The sequence below is a fragment of the Pantherophis guttatus genome, chromosome 1 (assembly GCF_059756535.1).
Source record: "Pantherophis guttatus breed Tessera chromosome 1, ASM5975653v1, whole genome shotgun sequence".
NCBI classification, from domain to species: Eukaryota; Metazoa; Chordata; class Lepidosauria; order Squamata; family Colubridae; genus Pantherophis; species Pantherophis guttatus.
This window is the reverse complement of record NC_142063.1, coordinates 320,595,166-320,618,990: the sequence shown is the minus strand read 5'-3', so window position 1 is coordinate 320,618,990 and position 23,825 is coordinate 320,595,166. Positions and strand designations below refer to the sequence as shown.

At 43.7% G+C, this 23,825-nt stretch overlaps 1 protein-coding gene across 4 annotated transcripts in view; it reads right to left on the bottom strand.

Moving 5' to 3' along the window:
- Positions 1 to 23,825, bottom strand: part of ZNF395 (zinc finger protein 395) — a 46,917-nt gene that overhangs the window by 20,956 nt on the left and 2,136 nt on the right. The window contains exons 1-3 of one of the 4 annotated variants that reach the window (XM_034421259.3): positions 22,450 to 22,521; positions 8,796 to 9,048; positions 1,957 to 2,258 (exon numbers count right to left, since the gene is read on the bottom strand). In XM_034421259.3, coding sequence (XP_034277150.1) covers positions 1,957 to 2,258; positions 8,796 to 9,038 — 545 coding nt within the window. In that variant the 5' untranslated portion in view covers positions 9,039 to 9,048; positions 22,450 to 22,521. The other 3 variants (XM_034421261.3, XM_087883331.1, XM_034421260.3) reach the window with 3 other exon arrangements.

Here is a 23,825-nt window from a genome sequence, read left to right as displayed (position 1 = left end):
AGTTTTTATAGGCTGCCCCAGCCACTACAGATACATTACAACCAAACCATAATAATAACAGTGGTACTACTCAGGGGTGAAATGTAAAATTTGTTACTACCAGTTCTGTGGGCGTGGCTTGGTGGGGGAGGGCAATGTGACTGGGTGGGCGTGGCCAACTTTTTTTTTTTTTAACTTTTCAAAGCATTTTTTCTGCAAATGCAAAAAAATGCTTTGAAAAGTCTCTGCTGATCAGGAACACAGCTGGGATCGTCAGAGCCTTTTCAAAGCATTTTTTTAACCTTTTCCCCAGAAGAGGTTGCAGAAAAAAATGCTTTAAAAGTAAAAAAAAAAAAAAGCCTCTGATGATCGTGCGGCTCGGCTGGGCATGGTGGGGTGGGTGGGCAGGGATTTTTGCTACCGGTTCTCCGAACCACCCACTGCCATGGTTACCGGATCGGGCGATCCGATCCGAACTGGGAGCATTTCACCCCTGGTACTACTTCTAATGGCTACTCAGACATAACTAAGGACCAAACGTCCTGTACAAAACATAATACAACTTAAACTTGCTTTTATAAAGCAAAGAGGAATGAAGCTCTCTATCCTTCCAGGAGTAGCTTGTTCCATAAAGAGGGGCCACTACCAAGAAGGTCTATTATATAGCCTATATCTTAGGTACCCTGCATGGAAAAAGGACTCAATTTATATGACCCTACCAAAGAGGCAAATTCTATGTTGGCAAGGCGCTGCTGAATATAGCAATAGCAATAGCACTTAAACTTATATACCGCTTTACAGTGTTTTACAGTCTTCTCTAAGCAGTTTAAAGTCAGCATATTGCCCCCAACAATTTGGGTCCTCACTTTACCTACCTCAGAAGGATGGAAGGCTGAGTCAACCTTTGGCCTGGTGAGATTTGAACTAACAAATTGCAGGCAAACGGCAATCAGCAGAAGTAGCCTTGCAAGTCCAATGGGATGCGCATGCACGAAGAACATGGCGGCGATGGCTGCAGCTTTTTCCTCGACCTGCAGTACTTTTCAGTGGCCTGTGGCCAGCCGCCTCAAAGAGGCGGCTGCTGGGAGGCTTCTTGCCAGCCACTTTTCAGCAGCGGCGACTGGCCGCCGAAAACTCCGGTCAGCTTGCCTTCTGGACTCTGGACCAGCCGCCGTGGAAGGTAAGCAGCCCGAACAAAGAGATGGTGGTGGTGGTGGAGGAAGCGGGGCTAGGGCCGTGGCCACTAAAGGAGGGGGAACAGGGGTGACTGGCGAAGGGAGGGCAGGGGTAGATAGGAAAATTTTTGGAATTTCCACCTACCTTTTCCTGTGGCCGTGGCTAGGTTGGGGGGAGGTGTCATGTGACTGAGTGGGCATGAGTGACGTCTAGTTGGCCATGCCCAGTCACATGCTCCCATTAGCCACGCCCACCGAACCGGGAGCGAAAATTTTTGAAACCCACCACTGGCCCTAAAGCTTACTAATAACCAGTACAACAACTTCAAATTAGGAAAGATCCCTACCCTGGTGTCCTGACAACAATCTTGCTGTTGTAATTTGCACTCAATCCAGCTAGTGGGTTATCTCCAAAGGCAACCCTTCATGGAGCATGTTTACACTAGCCTAATGGGTGGATCATGGTATGAACTACTATCACCAAGGCATCTTTGTCAAGATATGTTATTTTAGTTTGTGGCTGCAAATTATTTACTCATTTGTTTAAAATATTATAAACACTTCCATCTACCACCCTTCAGCTGAAAAGGCTCCTAGAGTAGCTTATGTAAGATCAAGTGCAAACAAAGCTGTATTTGCCTTTGTGCTTTCAACCTAATAAAATGAAAGGGAAAGAAAACAGCAGGAGGGAAAACTGCTTTCCACATTTTGTTTCAGCGAAGGGAAAAAATCTCTAAATTATTATGGAACTGTTATGCAATATTGCATAACTACAACCAAATGGGCATTCCAAACCACCCACCTTTTTGGTACATCAATATTCCTAGAAACCGATCTCAAAGCAGATGTCGCAGCAAAGTCTGCTGCAGAGGTGCAATGCTCCATCACCACAGGAACCGGACTATAATCCATTGTTGTAGGGGTTCCATGGCCCATCTCCAGTTTGGGGAGAGGTGACATCACAACTTCAGCCAGTCTCACTTCTTCATCTTTCCTAGTGACATAAAAACCTTTTTCCGGGAGCAACACCTTCACTTCGTGACTGACCGGGTCATGGTACTCCACCAACCCAGCACTCTCTTGCCCGTTGTAAAAGACATATACCTGTAGGGAGAAAAGCCACTATCAGTCATAATGGTCATTCTGATCTCCAAATGAGTTAACCTGTTTTGTTGTCCTTGTTTCCATTTTTCCTAACATAAACAAACCAACCAAAGCCAAACCTACCAATAACTATGAACCAAGTATTCAAAAGGCACCCTATGTTCAGAGGCAACGAACAGGGGTAGCTATGGTGCTCAAGCTTGTAAAGCAGGGGTCCCCAACCCCCCATTTATGGACTGGCACTGGTTTGGAGCATGCCAGAAACCAGGCCATGGAAACAAGCGAAGCCCCATCTGCTGGATGCAGGCAACACACGAAACCACGCCCCCTCCGGTCCACGGATAAACCTCTCTCTACAGAACCGGTCCCTGATGCCCAAAACATTGGGAGCCGCTATTGTAAAGCAACTGGCTGGCCCTTGTTAAAGAGAAGATACTCCGCTAAATGTCATTTTGAAACAAATTCAGAGTTCCGATGCCTTATAATGGGAGGGCTTCAAAAATGCATTTCCAGAGCCCTGAACAACAGGAAAGGAGCTGCTTTATTTCACTGAGATATGTTCTCTGCAGCCACAGTCATATCTACATGACCAGCATGTGATGTATTTTGCACTCTGGTTCAACTTCTAAGTGAAAGGGACACACTGTGATTATCAGCTGACTTTCCATCAGGCTTTGTCAAATCTCTCAGAGAGTGTCAGAATAGGCGAATAAGCAAAAACTCATGAAATCTCTCCAACCATTCTCATGGTGCTCATGGTGCTCATACAAAAGCACATGCAATCTAGTAAGACAGCGCAGGCCACCTGGCTAGGAATGGAGAGCCAGAAAGGGAATGACTAGCCGATGCTTGGGTAGTCCATGGAAAGATGGTCTCTGCAAAGGTCTTTCCCCTTTGCTGCTTAACTTCCTAAAGTCTATTTTTGTATGTAATTTTATCTAGGCTGAGAGGGGCACTCTTTGAGTTAAGTTATTCCTGGGGGTGTTATTTATAGAGGGATATGGAAAAACTGGGGAAGCTGCAGTGAATCCCCTGTTCTGAAAAACTGGAGTGACAGGATCTGTAACGCTCCATAAAATATATATGCATTAAGTCACAGGTGTGTACAACCTGTGTGTGGTAGCCTCATGCAGCCCAGTACAGGATCCAGTAGGGCTCTTGACACCTTCCTCAGCCTCTGCTTCTTTCTGCTCTAAGTTTCTGTGGGAGTCTGTGACTGTGTGTGCAGGAAGGGAGGAAGTTTGCCCACATACTTCCTAATTCGGGTGAGCAACTATGGCAACTTTACGACTTGTGTACTTCAATTCCCAGAATTCTGGGAACTGAAGTCCACAGATTGTAAAGTTGCCATAGTTGCCCACCTCTGTCCTAATTCCTTTTAAAGTTAGGCATCAATTGAGATGAGAGAGAGGATGGAGAGCACTATGTATATGCAGGTTAAAATGCTGCAGTTAGATCTAATGCAATGAAAATGTATTCATGATTAGGTTAATGTTCAATCTCTATCTACTTTCAAACTCGTATTATAAGACTCCTCGTGGAGCAATGGTTAAGTGCAGTACTTCAGGCAAACTCGGCCCACAGCCTAGAGTTCGATCCTGACAGGGCTCAAGGATGACTTAGCTTTCCATCCTTCTTAGGTCAGTAAAATGAAGACCCGGATTGTTGTGGGCAATATGCAAATAATGCTGACATTGTAAACTGCCCAGAGTGTTGTAAAGCATTATGTGGCAGTATAGCAATTGCAATAGCACTTAGAACACCACTCCACAGCTCCACAGCTTTCTCTGAGCAGTTTACAAAGTCAATATATTGCCCCTAATAATCTGGGTCCTCATTTTATCTATCTCAGAAGGATAGAAGGCTGAGTCAACTTTGAGCCAGTCAGAATCGAACTCCAGGTTGTGCCTGCAATACTGCATTCTAACCACTGCGCCATCAGGGCTCCTGGTATATAAGTCTAAATGTTGTAGCTACTGCTGAAAGGTAAAGCAGGACATCCATCACAACATATCCTTGAGAATATGTAGGGGGAGAGACTAAGGTAGTGCAATGAACAAAATACAATGAGACAGGAATTCTGCCAGATGAGAAGATTTGAATTCATACAATAAATCAAGCCGTGGTTTGAATAAACTGTGACGGGTGAGCCAGGGTGAGAGCACTAAAGGACTGGCTTTCTGATCAAGACTTCCTGAATTTAAATCCCAATTCTTCCAATTGGGCCTTGGGTTACTAGGCTCCCTCATGGGAGAAACACAGTGGAGGGTAAAGCTAAAATGGAAGAAAAACCATGATTTCAAGCCTCTGAAGGGAAAAGGAAGCTCTGAGCCGTGGTGGCGCAGTGGTTAGAATGCAGTACTGCAGGCTACTTCTGCTGACTGCCGGCTGCCTGCAATTTGGTAGTTCGAATCTCACCAGGCTCAAGGTTGACTCAGCCTTCCATCCTTCCAAGGTTGGTAAAATGAGGACCCAGATTGTTGGGGGCAATATGCTGACTCTGTAAACCACTTAGAGAGGGCTGTAAAAGCACTGTGAAGCAGTATTTAAGTCTAAGTGCTATTGCTATGCAAGTAGTTCTCGACTAACACCCGTTCATTTAGCATTCAAAGTTATAATAACACTGAAAAAAAAGTGATTTATAACTGATCCTCACACTTACTGTACAACCGCCACAGAATCCCCATAGTAAAGTGAAGAAAATTTGGAGCTCTTGGCAAACTGGCTTCTATTAACAATGGTTGCAGCATCCCAAAGTCATGTGATCACCATTTGCGACCTTCCCAATTGGCTTCAAACTACAGCTAGTCCTTGACTTACGAGCACAACTGAGCCCCAAATTTCGGTTGCTAAATGGAGATGTTTATTAAGTGAATTTTGTCCCATTTTACGACCTTTCTGGCCACATTTGTTAAGTGAATCCCTGCAGTTGTTAAAGTTAGTAACATGGTTGTTAAGCGAATCTGGCTTCCCCATCGACTTTGCTTGTCAGAAGGTCGCAAAAGGGGATCATGTCACACACACACACACACACACACACACCAGGACACGGCAACCATCATAAATAAGCTGCCAAGTGTCCGAATTTTAATTATGTGACCATGGGAATGCTGCAATGGTTGTGTGAAAAACGGTCATATTCACTTTTTTCAGCACTGCTGTAACTTTGAATGGACATAAATGAAATGTTGTAAGTCGAGGATTACCTGTATGTCAATGGTGGAAGCTGGAGTCGCTTAATGATGGCATGATTTACTTAACAGCAATAAAATACTTCATTGTTAAGTAATTCATTTAACAATCATGGCAAAAAAAGGTTGTAAAATTGGGCCCAACTCACTTAACAACAGCCTTGCTTAGCGATGGAAATTCTGGTTCTGACTGTGGTCATAAGTTAAGGACCAGCGATAAGGAGAACACCAGATACCCATTGTAAGCAACCTCCATCTACAAGGCTGCTATAGAACATCACCCACCTGCAGAAGGAGTGGGAACAACTCCAATGGTAGAACTCCCAAGGGGACGTCTGGTCATATTTCAGCCAAAGTTTGCTGGTTGGTTGAACTGTTTGCTTTGTTTAGCCTTGGCTGATATGCAGCTGGGACTTTGCAGAATCTACCCACACAATCCTGAAAGCTGTTGTGGCACTTTCTGAATCAGGCCATATATACCCCAAAAGCCTTAGACACCACCACCCCCAAAGCCCCTCCAAATTGTCTCATTTTATTTTTAATATGACAAGGAGAGGTATATAGGGAGCAACCAATAATGTATTTAGTTTAATTTGATTTAACTGATGGTTACACTCACTTAAATGAGTGTAAGTAATGCACTCACATATGTAATAAATACACATTAATTTTTGCACCTTATACCTAGCAAGCCAACTATTAAATGCAACCCCCCAAATGGTGTGTCCCTGCCCTAAATAGCAACTCACCTAAGCAAAACAATGTTGGCATTTACAAACTGAGGGGAAGGCCTATTTTCATTTGGTCAGCTTTTGAGGATATATTTTTTGTTTCATAAAGCTCCCAAATACTTTTAGGCACTGGGTATGCTGAGTCTGTGGATGAGTGGTTTTGAATGCATTCTTTTTATAGTCCACTAACTCCAACAAAAGACTTGGAACTAGAATTATTTTTATAGAAATTCACAATAGGATTACTTCACATTTCCTCTTCTTCCGCAATGCCACCTAACGTTTCTCTCTGTGTCGTCGTCCCCTAATGCCACCTTAATTTCACACTTTTTTTTAACCTAAACTTCCCCAAGCTGGACCTTCCAGAAAGCCTGGGCTTGATGCCCATCACTGCCAGTCAGTATTTTCCATTTGGAAAAGCAACCTGTCCTTGACATTTAACAAAGGAAACAGGAAATTAGCCCCAAGGAAAGGAGATAACATGCCACATTTTAAGTAATCCCCCTTTTTTCCCCCCAAATATCACATGCATCACTTTGCATAATAGCAAAGGAGAGAATACAAAATGACTCGATATGAAATCAAGCTCTTAAATCTATGGAAGTTCATTGGAAATTCTACCATATGCATCTAAATCTTCAATTTTAGAGTACATTAAATCCCCAGTGACACGTGACACTAAAACTTATCCTTTATCTTTTGGAATATCGAATGAATAAAGCACTGTAAGTATAGCCTGTTCCACTTGATTCATTTACAAATGTGCAAAATCGCTGTCCATTATTTCTACACAGTATCATATCAGATCTATAAATGGGATATCAATCGGGAAGAGGGTCTCTCATCTGTTGTTGCACCCGTTCTTTGAAATACCCTCCCCCTGGAAATAAAGAATGCATTGTTATAATTTAGTCACAAGCCAAAAATATATCTCAATTCACCTCCATGCTTGAGGATTCATAATAGTGCAAGTGGGAACTACACATTGCCATTGTTACATTACTTTATATGGTTTAGGGAGGTATTTTAAATGTGTTTTAAATATTTTATATACTGACAAGAGAATGCAGTTTATTTACATTTATTTATTCATTTGGGCCTTCAAAGTAGTGTTGATTCCTGGCAACTGCTTGGACAAATCCTTGCAGTTTCCTCAGCAAGATTTTTAGAAGTGGTTTGCCATTGCTTTCTTCTTCCTAGATCTGCTAGATGGGGGGGGGGGGAGGAGAGAGAGAGAGACTGGTCCAAGGTCAACCAACTGCCTTCATATCTAAGGCAGGACTAGAGCTCATGGTCTCCCGGATTCTAGTCTGGTGCTTTTAACTACCTATAATACACTGGCTGTGTGCAGGTAATATAGGAAGACTGGAAATAAAGACTAACTCAACTTTTGACATCATTGGTTTAGTACAGCCAGATCAGATGTGGGTTTCAGCAGGTTCTGACCAGTTCTGGAGAACCGATAGCAGAAATTTTGAGTAGTTCGGAGAACCGGTAGTAAAAATTCTGACTGGCCCTGCCCCCATCTATTCTCTGCCTCCCAAGTCCCAGCTAATTGGGAGGAAGTGGGGATTTTGCAGTAACCTTCCCCTGGATTGGGGACGGAATGGAGATTTTACAGTAACCTTCCCCTACCATGCCCACCCAACCACGCCCACCAAGCCATGCCACGCCCACCAGGCCACACCGGTAGTAAAAAAAATGTGAAACCCACCACTGAGCCAGATGTGATTTACATACTTCAGATATGTCTACCTATAATTCACATTACCTCAGCCTGTATGGCCAAAGTGATGTGATGGGGGTGAGCCATTTACACAGCAGCGAGACAGGATGGCATCTTGTTCCAGTTCAAATAAACTGTGAAGCCTGACATGAAATGTTTGTTGGTACAGAAATAAAATAGTTTCCTTCCCCTCAAAAAAACTCCTGATTTTTTTATATTTGCAGATACGTCTGTAAATATTAGCTCAACAAAAGTCCATAACACCCACTGATTTGTTGTATGGCTGTTGCCCTTGAAACCAGTTCATTGACTTCAGCTCCTGAAGAATTTGGCTACTAGGATTTCAGTTGTAAAACTCTGAGGTGGTTTCTCCAACCTAGGGGAATTCTGGGAATTGTAGTCTAAACATATCTAGAGGATACCAAACTAGGAAAAACTGATCTACCCCAAGGTTTAAGGAATTAAATTAGTTTCCTATTTAATTTCTAAGTCCAAATTAATGGCTTAGAGACCAAAATATATCAAACAGCAAGCCTTTCATTATTCAATCCATTGGTTAAGACTTTCTCCAAGTACCATCAGCCTAAGAAATACTTTACACATTATAAATGAGGCAGAATTCTCCACGATGGCACCCTAACTCTGGAACATGTCTCAAGGGTGATGCAACTGGTATCAATAGTAATCCTGCTCATTTTTCTGCCTCAACCCATTTTTTTTTCCCAGTTTCCCTAGGCATTTTACTTTTAAAAAAAGAAAAGAAAATTATTTTCTTGCTTGTTGACTGAATAAACCTGTATGGCTTGTTATTACAGAATTGTGTTTCTTTTTAATACCAGCATTTTTGAGATGAAAGACGGTTTATAGTCATCAGCACCAAATTCAGTACCTTTTGGCCAGGTTGTAGCACTGGCCAATTTTGGTTCTGATTGCCAGAGGCTTCAACGTGTTCCTTGAAGTGTCCATCCTCATATGAAAGGGTGCTCTGATGTGAAGATGCTCTGGTGTGTTCTGGCTGCAGGGGATGAACCTGAGCTGTCATCAGCATCCCATCCCCCAGCAAAGGGGGTGCAGAAATGCGGGCGCCCAACAGGGACCGCTTCCCCAGCCTCCTGGACAGCACACTCGCCATCACGGACACACTGCAATCAGTAAAGAAGGAAAGGACATTCATTATAATTAATAATAATTACTGGAAGGATGAGCAATTGATAGCATGAATTATAGTACAGCCTGCAAAGGAATCTCAAACCACCAGCGTTGGCCAAGTTTATTTATTAAAGTGGGGGAAACACAGAGGTCTCAGCCTGGCAGGGCAATACTGCAAAACGGGCAGGATCATGTCATCTATTTGGTGAGACCAGGATTTTTGGATTTTTCCTTAGATTTGGGGGTACTGGGGGCATTCATGGAAAACCTAGTTAGAATGTAAACTCCATATATATATATACATACATACATACATACATACATACATACATACATACATATATATATATATTGCATTTCTGTTACCAGAATAGCTAAAAACATGTCTCTTGATGTTCAGCAGCAGCAGCCACAGCAGGTACTTGGAGCTATACAGTAAAGAGCTGACAGACCACAGTTTGCCAGTTCGGCTTCACACTTCTCAAGCACAACACTCAAGCCATCCTAAGGAAGCAGAGCCTTTTATAAGGAAATCCAGACACACAAGTACTCCACACATACACCTTTTTTTACTTTATGGTTCCTAGATGCCAACTACAGGCAACAGAAGCTCTGAGAAAATACAGGCAAAGCCCATAGTACCTGAAGGGCCACAACATTCCTGCAACATGTACCTCTGTACCAGCCAACATTTGCCTAAGATCAGGGGTGGGTTCTAAAATTTTTTACTACCGGTTCTGTGGGCATGGCTTATTTTGTGGCTGTGGCTTGATGCTCATGTGACAATTATTTAGGATTTAGCAGAGGTACTGGTCTACCAAGCTTTTAACTGCTTGCAGAGCTGTACCGATCTACCCATTTATTTTTACAGGCACTGATCTACTCATGTATTTTTGCAGGCACTGGTCTACCCATTTATTTTTGCAGGCACCGGTCTACTCATTTGTTTTCTTTTAACACTGATCAGCTGTAGGGCGGCCCTTTGAAGCCCCGCTACAAGAGTTTAAACAGTTTTTTTCCCTCTAGCCATCAGCTGGGACTCAGGAGGCAGCAATAGATTGGGGGTGGGGCCAAATAATAGGTAAGAATAAGGCGGGGGGTGGGTGGGAGGGGTGGGGGCGGCCAGAACCGGTTCGGTGATGTCATATCATCACTGCTACCGGCTCGGCGGAACTGGGAGGAACTCACCACTGCCTAAGATAGCCCAAATGAATGTGGGGCTACACATTCTTCATGGCACTGAGGGAAGGCATTTTCAGTAGGTTTGCAAGTTTGCTTTGGAAAAGTCTACAGCCCTATCACTATATAACCAAATGGGAGTCCTCAGCCATGTCAGACTGTTGAAACGATTTGGCCTGGAATCAAGCAAGGAACAGATCTCACCCCGAGAAAGTCCTACTCTCTAATTGCATCCACACAAGGGTTCAAGCCAGGAATGTATTTTCAGTTAAAATAGGTTTTTGGGGTTTTTTTGCAGTTAAAGTAGTGAGGAGGAAGAGAAGAAAGTTCCCTTGTGTAGACATGCAGCGCTGAGCTTCTGCAATGAAAGAATCGAGAAAGAAAGAGATTTCTGTGTTTTGCATCAATTAGGGAGGGCTTTGTGTCAAAAGACAGTTTAGGAACAGAGTAGACAAGCAAAACCAATACCCACGCATGTCCCAAGGGACAGTACTGACAGGAAGCTCTAGCCCCAAAACTCAGGAATGGCTTTTTCAGAACTCAGCAAGCCACTGCTGTGTAAACAGACAGTTGCACTCAGAATTCAGCCTGTTGAAAAAGAAATGCTTACGATACAACCCACCATTGGGCACGGATAATCTATATCAGAGGAGCAAACGTGGGGTTCCTGGGCAGTACGTGGCTCCTATAAACTCTGGGAAAGGATCCCAGAGATCTGGTATAATAAAGGTGACAGAAGATGGAAATTATTAAGTACCTAGCAGGAGTCATCCTATTAACCAGATTTAATTGTTCTGGCTCTTCCCATTTCTTTTTGAACTGAACTTCCTTAAAGGCAAAACATGGGACCTTAGCCTAGAAAAAAAGCTTGGGGGCTCCTGATTATAAGAAGCCTGGAATTCACCTGAATCCAGAACTCACTCCTGGAAATCACAACAAAGCAATGAGTTCAGGACATGTGTGAAATGCCTAGCTCACACACATCACAATGATTCCCTATATATCTGAACTTAAAGGAATGAGAATATTTTAATTTGTTCTCAATGTGCGCATGCAATTTCCAATCTGGCCTGAACCACAGCATTTGTTTAGGAAATTTAGGAAATTAATCAAGCTTGGAAAGAAGAGACAAAGAGCTTTATGCAGACAGCAAGGCAGGTAGATTTTCAGCTACACAGTCTATCTTGTTTTAAATTCTCCCCCCCCCCGCGGCTCCCCCCCTCACAGCACTTTGCCAAACTGAAATTCCAAGAATTATTTCTGTCAAACTAGCATGTTACATTACATTTTAGATATTAATAACCTGAGAAAAATCCAAGTTGCAACCACCAGATCATTGCCCCAAGGCAGCCTACAAATGAAATAAAAATGGTACGATGCAAAAATCATGCAAGCAAGGATAAATGACAGAACCACTTTTTTCCCCAGAAGTTTCCTATTCTGACCCATTAACATTATACTTTGACAGACTCTAAGAGAGAGAGGGGGGGGGGAGGGAGGGAGGGAGAGAGAGATAGAGATAGAGAGAGGTTGCTTGTGATTCTGGGGGCATCAGGTTCTGTACCCAGTAAGTCACCTGCTCCCTCCAGAGTTTAGCTGAAATTTGAGCTCCATGTTTTAATTTGTATATACAGGCTTCATTCAGATCATCTCAGTTAATTCTCTTTCATATTTGGACTAGAACCCAAATTGGACCCTCAGATATCCTGGGATTAAAACTCCAGGAATTTGTAGCCAGTTGGTTGGAAAACATCTGAAAGAGCTAACTGAGGGAATTCAGGATAAGGTTTTACAGACAATCTGGATATGAATTACAGGTAGTCTTTGATTTGTCTACTGTCCATTATAGTCTTAAGTATGATGGGCATAAAGCGGGTTACCTATGTTGACCGACCTAATTTTATGACCTTTTTTGCAATTGTCATTAAGTGAATCACCATGGTTAATTAAATGAATCCATGGTTGTTAAGCAAACAAATTGCTCACTATGGGGTGTTTTTGCCAAAAAAAAAAAAAAATGGGTAGCAAGTGCTGGGTTTTGGCAAAAATGTCATAAATTACAGTCATATGACTAGGGGATAGCTACCGGACCTTCAGAATTGGGTTGTAATACTTTTTGGAGATACTTTTCCATTCTCCACCATCCAATCAGAGCTGAAGAAGCTTCTTGGTTGAGAAGTGAAACGTCTTCAAAGAAAAACCAGAAAGTCCAGTTACCTCTTGAAAAAGTACCTTTGGGACAACCGTGACCTGGATGACTGAGAATCTCCATAGACATTATAGCTTTGAACAGTCACTAAGCAACCAATCATAAATCGAGAATTACCTGCACTAGTTTTTTCTAATTCAGAGAGCAAGCTGGCCTGCAAAAGACAGGTTGGTTAATGCAACAAAAAGGAACATTGCAAATTATTCTAATCAGCTGAAAGTATCTATTGGCTCTAAGCAAGCCCTATTTATTGATTTCACATCTGTGCAATGAGGTTGCTTTAATTCAGCCTGGTAGATGCATTGCCTTCATTTTAGTATTGCTTTGACAAGTTAAGAAATGGGTGAAATCACAGGCTTGAATGCTTAAGAAGTAGTTACAACAACTATAACTTTAAAGGCTGCTTATCATAATACAATAGTTACCCTCTGACTGAGATTCATATCCTTGTGATTTAGCAATATGGTTTGGAATAATTGTTATACTTATCCTCTTCAAAAACAGAACTAGGAGAACAAGTTAGAATTTCTCTCTTGGATATACTACCTATTTACATGTGGGGAAGGGGGTAAAAGTTTTCTTTTAAAAAATCCTCTTGACATTTGAGGAGTTGTAGTCATGTTCACCTTGTTTTGATGTTTGAGTAGGCTCAATGAAAAAAATGGGGAGCAGGTTAAGAAAAAAGGAGGCTTGGCCAAGTTTTCTTCTTGATTCCCATTCTATTTTTCATTTCCAGACTCAACACTCTCAGCACACAAGGTATTTTTTTTCTGGCAAACCTACCTGCAAGATATGGATCGCTGGATGGGTAAATGGATAAGATTAGCTATTGCATACCAGAAAGGCCTCAACCCACTCTGTTCCCCACAGAGTTGCAGCAAGGATGATCCCACAAGATAGGATGATTGCCATCTAATTCTTCTGAAACCAAGCTAGACGAACTTCAACAGATCCCAAATTAATGACACCAATTTACACTCCTCTACAAAATTATATTAGCTAGCAACTTTCTAGAAAATTGAGCTATTGAAAATGTGGTGGAACACTGAGTGATATCTATAATATTAACATGTTAGGAGTTAATAAGTATATAAAAGAATATATTATAATTATAATGAGCACATTAAGGTTAGAAGTTGGAAGGTAAAATTTATGTATATGCAATTGTATTATTACTGTGAGCACTGTGTGAAAAATATGTTAACCCAGTCATTACACTGTCCACAAAAAATGTAGGTTGTTAAAGAAAAACTGGAAATAAAACATATACCAAAACAATTATATTAGCTAGCAACAAGGGCTGAAATCTAAAACATCTGGCGAGTATCCTTTAATAGTACAGATTATCTAAAACTATGAATCTTATTTTTAAGTCAATTTTCAAATTGGGTCACATTGTTAATCTTTTTCCCTTTAACAACATTGTAATCCCTTGCATTGGGGTAGAGTCAGGGCCAATGGTGGGTTCCCCTCCCACCCCCCGGTTTGGACCGGTTCGCAAGAACCAGTAGTAAAACCGGCAGGAGGCTCCGCCCACTGACCCAGACATCATCAGAAGTGATCTGCACATGCCCAGAAGCTTCTGCGCATGTGCAGAAGAGTGCACGGGCAGGATGCAAACTGGTAGTAAAAGTAAGTAGAACCCACCCCTGGTCAGGGCAACTGAATGGAGCTGAGAGCTTACTGGCCGGATGCCCTTCCTGACACCTACACGGAGTTCGCAGCAGCAGACAATTACTCACTGCGCCCAGAGAGAGAAATATCTGCCACTACCTAGGATCGAACTCACAGCCTCCCGATTGTGAAGTGAGAGCTCCACTTCTAGGTCACCATGCCACCCATAATTTTTAATCTAATAGTTCTTCCAAATTAAAATCCCTGCAAACTGCAAACTCTACATAATTCATCTAGCAATGTAAAATCCAAAAACTGACATTTAAGAATTTTAAACATACCTACCCACCACCAAAACTAACCCCTCAGCCAACCAAAACCTGACCTATCTTTGGATTACAACAGTTTTAAGGATGAAAAATGTTGAAGGAAGCTATATTCGACTTCAATATAAAATATTACCATAGTAGGCATCAGTCATAGTGAAAAAAAATTGAAGGAAGCTATGCAACCTTTTTAGGCCAAGGGCCATATTTCATCTTTGAGAAACATGATAGAAACAGCACTCCAAAACTAAGATAGGCCTAGGACAAACATCTGATTTAATTTGATTTGCATTTCAAATGAACCACATTTAAAGTGATTATTCCCCTTATATTTCACAATTTTCCTTTTGGTTACATTACACAAAGTTCTCAGGGTTATCTGAAGTTTCAGGTCAAGTAGAGGTAGTCTGCAACTTATGACCACAATGGTGGTCATTTGTTAAGACATTTGTTAAGTGAATTTTACCACCTTTCTTGCCTCAGTCATTAAGTGAATCACTGCAGTTGATAAGTTAATAACCCAATTGTTAAGTGAATTTGGCTTCTGCCTTGACTTCACTTGTCAGTAGGTCACAAAAGGATATCACATGACCTTGCAATACAGCAATGGCCATAAAAACAAACCAATTGTCAAGCATCTGAATTTTGATCACATGATCATGGGGACGCTGCAAAGATCATAACTATCAAAAACACTCCTAGGTCACTTTTCTCAGTGCGTTGTAACTTTGAATGGTCATTAAATGAACTGTTGTAAATCAAGGACTACCCATATCGCTATCTGATCTTTTAAGAGAATGGCTTTTGCTTTAATATAAAGCTGTTACATCTGCTATTGAACATCAATAAGAGGAACAACTGAATGTTAAAGGCAGATTACATTTTTTTTTAATTTATTTATATTTCCTATTTCTAAACTTCCCATCTTTCCCAGAAAGGGGCTCTGTAAGGCAGGTCGTAATCATGAAACCCAGATGGTAGAAATGGGAGGGGAGGGGGAATGAGGTTGACAGCAACCACCTAATAAATCCTTCACTGAGATTGGTTGAAAATAGGGGGCTTTTGATGCAGGAGGGGTTATTTTTACAGCCGAACAGCAATGGGGCTGCCTCTAAAGCAGGAGTCTCCAACCGTGGCAACTTTAAGCCTGGCGGACTTCAACTCTTTGCCAGCCAGCAAAGCTCTTCAACAGCTTTGCTGGCTGTGGAATTCTGGGAGTTGAAGTCCGCCAGGCTTAAAGTTGCTAAGGTTTGAGACCCCTGCTCCAAAGCAAACTTGTGCAGCAAAGTTGCAAGACCATCCTATGCAGATTTATCTGGAATATAAGCCCCGGTATATATTCTTTAGGACTTTCTGCCACCTCAGCCTCTTAGTTATATTTGTACAGATTACAAGCACAGTTCAACACACAATTAGGATAAGGATTGATAGAAGCTTAACCCTCCCAACTTCAAAGTCATTCCCTCTGTTTTTTAAAGGGCAGCAGCTCCCACTTGCCTCAGCCTTGCATTGGGGAGAATCCGGCAGCACCAAAGGGTTAAAAGTGAGATTCTCCAAGAAGGAAAAAACAGGGGATTAGGAGCTTTTTTAGAAGGAAAGTCTAAAAGCTGCAAATTTAAATCAGATACTCTCAGCATATTCCTGCAAGGAGAAGTCTCTTAAGGAGGAGGAGTGGCAGTCTTGCCTGGAGGCAGGTATGAGTTTATCATGGAGAGCTGGAGAAGGCACATTCGAAAGAGGAAAGTATATATACTCTCCTTGTGAAGGCACTGGTGGCATTACTCCTCACGCTTATAATATCTCCCCAGCAACAATTTATCTGTCATTGTTCAGGCACATTTATACAGTGGTTTGGCAGAATCCCCTGATGCAAGGGAGATCCCTTTTATTTTCCATGTTCAAGTGACAATTGAGGACATGGTAGGAGGGCTTTGTTCCCACCTCCCCTTGCAGAGTGAATCAGATTTCAAGACTATTCCAAGAGAAGAAAAGTTTACAATGTCACACTGAACTCAACCAGCCCTGCACTCAATCTGCTTCAACCGCAAGAGGGTAGAAAACCTGCAGGAACTGGGTGGGTGCTAGAGCTGATCCTTTTCACACAGAAGCAATAGATTCCCAGCTCAGCATCTCCAGTTCAGGCTGGAAGAGAGCAGTCAAACCATAAAGCCTCACCGCATATAATACAGACAAAACTAAAATAGATTCACCAGGCTTTTGCTTTTCCCATCACATCCAAGTGCAAAGATAGCTTTGAACAAAACAAGAGTTCACTAGGGTTACCGCATCTGGGCTGCAGAAACCCGGAAAACCAGTAGAGGGGAACAAAGAGTGGCATTTTTCTTTATCTTTTTGCTGTCATCTTGCAGTTGCCCAGGTTTTCAAAGTCCAGAAGTGAGAGTTATGGAGTTCACACCAGAGGTGGGTTTCAGCAGGTTCTGACCAGTTCTAGAGAACTGGTAGCAGAATTTTTGAATAGTTCGGAGAACCGGTAGTAAAAATTCTGACTGGCCCCACCCCCATCTATTCTCTGCCTCCAGCTGATCAGGAGGAAATGAGGATTTTGCGGTAACCTTCCCCTGCAGTGGGGAGGGAATGGAGATTTTACAGTATCTTTCCCCTGCCACGCCCACCAAGCCATGCCACGCCCACCAAGCCACACCCACAAAACCGGTAGTAAACATTTTTGAAACCCACCACTGGTTCACACAATATGGTATATCCATTTTCAGACAAAACAAATTACTATACATTTTTTAAAAAATTATTAGCTATGCTAATAATAAGATTACATAGCTCATACAATATGCTTAAAATAACAGCTGGCTTTCTGCAATAGAGTGATCCACAACCTGCAGTATCATATAATGTGTAAATCAGTTACCAAGTTCCATCAGTAAGTCTACTGGTCAAATTCTGCAGCTTTCTCAATCCCAAATGAATACAGATCACACACACATGCAAATACACGCACACACCTGGTACTTCATTAATGCAAAAGACAAATGTCATCACAAAAATCAAGACAGGTAGACTTGGGGGGGGGGGCAGAAAAGAATTAGAAATGTTCTATGTGTGGACTCTGTTAGTCCTCTTAAAAAAAGGAATTACCAAATCTTCCAGGACAGCTCAGGGAGTGCCAATTGACAGAAAGGGGGGTGCTGTTTCCAATCAGACTCACAAATGTTATGGGCAGCATCTGGCTAGTCCGAGGATGGGCAGCATGTTACACTAAGACCACATGGAAATTTCAAAGCTCATTTATTGCAAACATGCAGGTCAGACCTCTGGCAAGAGCAACCCATCCAACGTTATTGCCTGGGAAATGAAAAGGCAAAAGAGAAAGGAAAGGAGGAGAGAGAGGCTCTGATGCCCAAGGGAGAGGGGAAAATGGGGGTGTTGAAAACGTACTTCTGGGTCTGGCCCTGCCCATTGCTTGCTTAAACCCCAATCCACATTTCTGCATAATTTCTTGCAGATCACTGCCAAAGGAATACACTCTTAACAATAACAACAGTAACAATAATGGCTGCCAAACTACACCCTTGTCTCTCAGATTTAATGCCAAATACCAAAATCAAAACACCATTAGGAGGGGCACAGTAGCTACATATGCAAGAACTGTATGCACAACAGAAACTGTTCTTGCAACTTTCTCTGAGCTGCATCATATTTTAATTCCCTGCCATAGAAATGATCTCATTGAATACTGACAACTAACAGATCAAAGAGGAAGCTAGCCTTTTTTCTGACAGACTGAACATCACATCAGCAGGAGTTATTCCTAGAAGCAAACTACCATACACCAGTCTTCCCCATCCTCCACCCCCACCCCAACTCTTTATAAATGCTAGAAAACAGGCTTAAGGGATTTTTCCTGAAAAGATCACCATGAGGTTGGAAGTAGACAGACTGAAAAGAGGAGAAGGTTCTCCAACTGGGAAAGTGTCCCTGGTTGAATTTGAAAGAGTTTTCTGCTTCAACATACGTGGTGGTACCAAGCTAACACTGGTTGCCCGCAAAAAAAGCTAAGTAGGATCAAATCTTCTTGGTACTGGGATAGGAGGCCACCAGGAAATCAGAAGGCTATGGCTAGACAGAGTAGTGGAAAAAACATCAGAAAAGTAGGCAATAACAAAGCACTACCATAAGATTGCCAAGAAAATGACAAGAAGTCCCCAGAAGTTAAAGTCAATTCAAAGATGGCTTTACATTTGCTTCACAACTTACTCATCTCAAGAGGCTCCTCCAGCCTTTGGTATAGCTTTGCAGGGTATACCTGTAAGTGATGGTTTTGGCCTTCAAAAATGTTCTTCCATCAGCACTTTACATCACCCGATGTTCAAAGTGGGAAGGCAGTGGTTAAAGCATCAGGCTAGAAAACGGGAGACTGTCAGTTCCAGTCCTGCCTTAGGCCCTAAGCCAGCGAAGCAACTTCGACCAGTCACTCTTTTTCAACCCTGGGAAGAAGGAAAGGGCAAACCCTTTTTGAAATCTTGCCAAGAAAACTGCAGGGACTTGTCCAGGCCGTCACCAAGAGTCAAGACTGACTTGAAGGTGTACGTAGACACACACAAACAACAAAATGTTCAAAGTTGGTTGCCCCCCACATCTTCTGAGAATCTGGGAACCTGCCATTTTTGCCATTTGAAATGTACAAAAAGACTTTTCCTGTCTGCAAAAGTTTCTGGTCCATAAATAATTTGCTAGCTCCATTATATAGCTCGATTAGGGCAATCTTAGTGACACAGGAAAAAAAAGAAGCAAGGCATTTTTTGGGGAAAGGAACTTCTGCCTGGCTAATCACAAACTTAGTCAGCAACACGTAGACCAAGAGATACCAGGAGAAAACGGCAGGAGCCCAGAAGTCACCACACCACTGCATAGTGAAAGGTAATCAAGTGTGTGCTATCAGCAATCAAAGAGGTGTTAGTTAACTCACAGGGCAAACCTTCTACAATATATCAAAGAAGTTCAGGACTACATTTCCCAGATTGCACAGCCTAGGATACTGGCATATTGTGAGGTAAATGGTGTGACTTGGTGAAGGCCCAAAGTTTCCAAGCATAAGATTTGAGATATGCTCCAAATTGCAAGCATAAAGAAGGGGTGTGGCACAAATTGGGGGTGGGGAAAACACAAGTAGTACCAGTTAGATCCACAAGAGGAGTGAAAACCTGCACGGTAACAAAGTGGGAAACAGGAAGGACCAATGGCATGCTGCTCCCTACATTTGGGGCAATCTCCCCTTCCCATCTCATCCCACCCTGTTCTATTTCAAGACCAGAGCAAGGCCCAGACAAGCTTGTTCGTGCCAAAGATTCCCCATTAAGAGATGCCGCTTTCGCTTTCTCTTCCACCCCATAAATAAAAGAGATTCAAAGAAAGCAGCATCTGCTGAAATGCAGCACACTGGCTATGTTCACAAAACATCCTTACCTGGGTTGCCGTATTAAACATTTCTGGAGGATTTGCACGGTGACCTGAACTATAAACTAATCAAGGATTCACACAACATGCAACAAGCTCACCCCATATATTGTGCAAAGGCAGATACTAGGCCTTCCATTGGCCAGTGCGACTTATGAAAAATGCTGAAGTTTTCGAAGCTAGCAGAGCTCCAAGATGATTAATTGTTAGGCAGGAAATCTCCAGAATATGATCTTTTGCTTCTAGAATTCGTCCAAACGAAGGTTCAATCTCCTAAAAAGTCCTCCTAAAATGTCCTCATGCAAATATCTAAATCTTTCCTAAAACAAAGACACAGGAATTCAGGTCTGGGGAACCAGAAAGCTGGCACACAAATAGCTATTTATTTAATTGCTTACCAGAGCATTTTAACTGCACATTAAAACTCCACACCATTAGAACAGCGAGCCCTGAGCTGCAATCTCAATGAGATTTACTTTTGAGCGAACACATTCAAACCTTGCACAGCATTATGGAAGAGAGGGTGCATGACAAATGGGACCCAAACCGTGGAAGGCACTGCCCAGAAGCTGAAGCCTTGCCGTAGCTATGCAAAAGCTAACAGCTGCACAAGTATATTTATGTTAGGAAGTCTGTGAGAAAGAAAAACGACAGTGAAGAGAGACAGCTGCAGAGACCTACAGAACAAAAAAAAAAAAACAGTTGCTTTTGCACTGGACTGCTCTGGTCTTATCAACTGTTGTAGCATCTTCTCCCCTTGGTGGTTCTCTAAAAGCAGGGGTCTCCAACCTTGGCAACTTGAAGCCTGGTGGACTTCAACTCCCAGAATTCCCCAGCTCTCCAAACTTGGCAACTTGAAGCCTGGCGTACTTCAACTCCCAGAATTCCCCAGCTCTCCAAACTTGGCAACTTGAAGCCTGGAGGACTTCAACTCCCAGAATTCCCCAGCTCTCCAACCTTGGCAAATTTAAGCCTAGAGGACTTCAACTCCCAGAATTCCCTAGCTCTCCAACCTCGGCAACTTTAAGCCTGGAGGACTTCAACTCCCAGAATTCCCTAGCTCTCCAACCTTGGCAACTTGAAGCCTGGCGGACTTCAACTCCCAGAATTCCCTAGCTCTCCAAACTTGGCAACTTGAAGCCTGGTGGACTTCAACTCCCAGAATTCCCCAGCTCTCCAACCTTGGCAACTTTAAGCTTGGCTGACTCCCAGAATTCTGGGAGTTGAAGTCCGCCAGGCTTAAAGTTGCCAAGATTGGAGACCCCTGCTCTAAAGATTCTCGACAGAAAGAGCCAAGGGGTTACCAGCTACTTAAACCATAATAGCAAAGACTAAGCAACGTCCCAAGTCGTTGCGTTTCCAGGACGTCCCGGGGAAGCGCCCTGAAGTTTGACCGGCAAAGACTCAACAACCGCCAAGTCAACTTTTTCGCGAGACGGGCAGCCATATAGTTTTTTTTTTCTTTTTAGAGAAGACTTAAAATGTAGAATCTGGGGCTGGACTGCGAGGCGTGGTCTAAGTGCAAACGTGACATGGCCGCAAGAAGAGGGGGAGTGGCACTTTTCCTCCCGGGGCAGAGCCCCTCTGCGCCTGGAGTGGGCGTGCCATGGGCAACCCAGAGGCGGGGCAGGCGCAGGGGCTAGAAGGCAGAAGGGAGGGGGGGCGGTTTGGCTGGCTGTGGGGGGGAAAGGGCTGAAGCGGGACCCAGGAGCTAGGAAGGGGGGTCCTGCAGACGAAGAGAGAAGCGGGTGGTGCCTTGCTCTGCACCGTTCCCCGGTGCCCCCCCCAAAAAAACCCAAAACCCTGACAAGACGAGAAGGAAAAGCGCCCAGTAAAGGGAGGCGTGGCAAACACGCGTTGATCAAAACACAGGGCAGCTCGCACAAGGAAGAGCTTGGCTACCGGGACGAAGTCAACGCGGAAAATTAGGAACAGGAGTATTACTAAAAACTGCGCGTTGGAAAGGGGAGGTGAAGAGAGGAGGAAGGGGGGAAAAAAGCTAACCGAAGTCGATCTTGCCTGTCCTCTCGCCTCTGGAGGGCTTGTCCAAGGTGGGGAGGAAATGCAAGGGGACTTCAGGAACCACGTCGGGGGAAAATGGGGGGGGGGGAGTAGGAACCGCACAGGGAAAACCACTTGCAGCGGTGCAAGCACAGGGCATTAAAAAAAACCAGTCCGGTTCTTGCAAAAGACAAGAGTACATCTAAAGGGCAGGTAAAGTGTTAAAAAAGAGCGCCGAGGACCGCTGTCCGCCTGCATTGGATCAGCGCGCAAGAGCTCACCCTTGTCCAGCTAGGAAGCAATTCCTAAAAAAAAAAAAACCGGGGTGGTGGAGAAGAGATCAAGCGAGAGATCCACGGAAGTTTGGTGGGGGTTTTGCAGAGGAAGCGCGGGGAAAAAAGACGAACTCCCCGCAAACCGCGCGGCACCGAGAAATTGCACGGCCCGTGGCAGGTTGCGCGCGCACACGCCCACTCCGCTTGCACTGGCAAGTCCCCGCTGCGCCTGGGCTTTTCGGGCCTCTTTCCAAGCGGCTGCAGCGCCCCCCGATTCCCTCGCGCGCGCGCGCAAGGGGGTGGGGGTGGGTGCGCGCGCGCGCCCTCCCCGCCGCCACCCGCGGCGCTTCTCCGCCTTACCTCTCCAGACGCCGCTTGCCAGCTCCGCTCCCTCCTTCCTTTCCGAAGCTTGTTTTGAAATTCACCTTCCCCTTCCAGCTCCAACCCTCCTCCCTTTTCTCCGCCCCTCCAGTCCCCTCCCCTCCTCTGTCCCCGGCACAAGCTGCCTCACGTACGCGGCTGCAGGCAGCCCCCGGCCTGGAGTCCCGGCTCGGAAGGGAGGTACTCGCTTTGCGGTGGCGGCGGCATAACAGCACGTCGAGGAAACGCGCAAAACCAGAACGCAAACAACGCGAGCCGCACCGAGGAGCCGGCTGGGAGTGTAGATGGGGGGCGGGGGGGGGAAGCGCCCTGGCAATGCTGCACACATCCGCCAACCCGCGTGGCCACAAAATAGCAGGCGCCAGCTGACTGGGCAGACAGCTTATCCACGGGGCAAGTGCCACCAGTCGGGCATGGAAACCTCGAGGCGTGTGGCCAACCGCCGCTGTAGACAAAATGCTAGCTCAGGTGAATTTCTGGTTCCTCGCACACTCGAGGGAGGTTTTATTACCACTGTAGCTTCGAGGATCGGGTGATACTGTACTGGGCACACGCTAAAAGGACACCGGCATCGCGCTTTGCTTAACAACCCTTTGGGAGCTAGGAAGGCCAGAGGTCCCCTACCTATGTCAGATTTCAAGCCCCATCATTCCCAGCTGGCAGGATTTGGCAAAAAACAAAACAAAACAAAAAAACCTTCGTTCAGAAAGACTTGATGGATATTTGACACTAGTTATGCTGCTTCCTAGGCTAACGCCTTGCGAAGTGGCTTACAAAATATAAAATAATAGGTATAATTCATAAATATAAACCGAATTTATTAAAAAAGGTGAGACAAAGGGAAAACAAAAAAAGCAAAGACCTTTTCATGAACTATTATTGATACAGGATGAAAAGATACATTTCAACACCTAAAAATTAATATACCCAAGTTCTGAAGAAGGGCATACAGAACAGAAATTTGACAAAAAAAAACATGGAAGCAAAGACAAAGTGTGCAGAGGGGGAGCAAAATACGTTGCAGAGACTACAACTACCGTACAAAGGGGACATACAGAAAGCCTTGTCACTTGTCCAATGAATTGACTCAAAAATTACTAGCATATATAGAATTGCTTCATTGAGCAAATAAGGCTGTTGTGGGTTTTTAAAATCCACTTCTTAGTATTGATTTGGAGCCATGTTCACTGCAGAGGAAATCAGTTTTATTAAAAAAAAAGTTTGCCATTTTTCACCACTGAATTTGCCACTACTGCAGTTATCCTTCTTAACACACATATTAACAAGTTGTTTGCCCTAGGGGTTTGCAATCATTTGTTTGAAGAGACACACCTACACTGCAAACAGAAGATGGA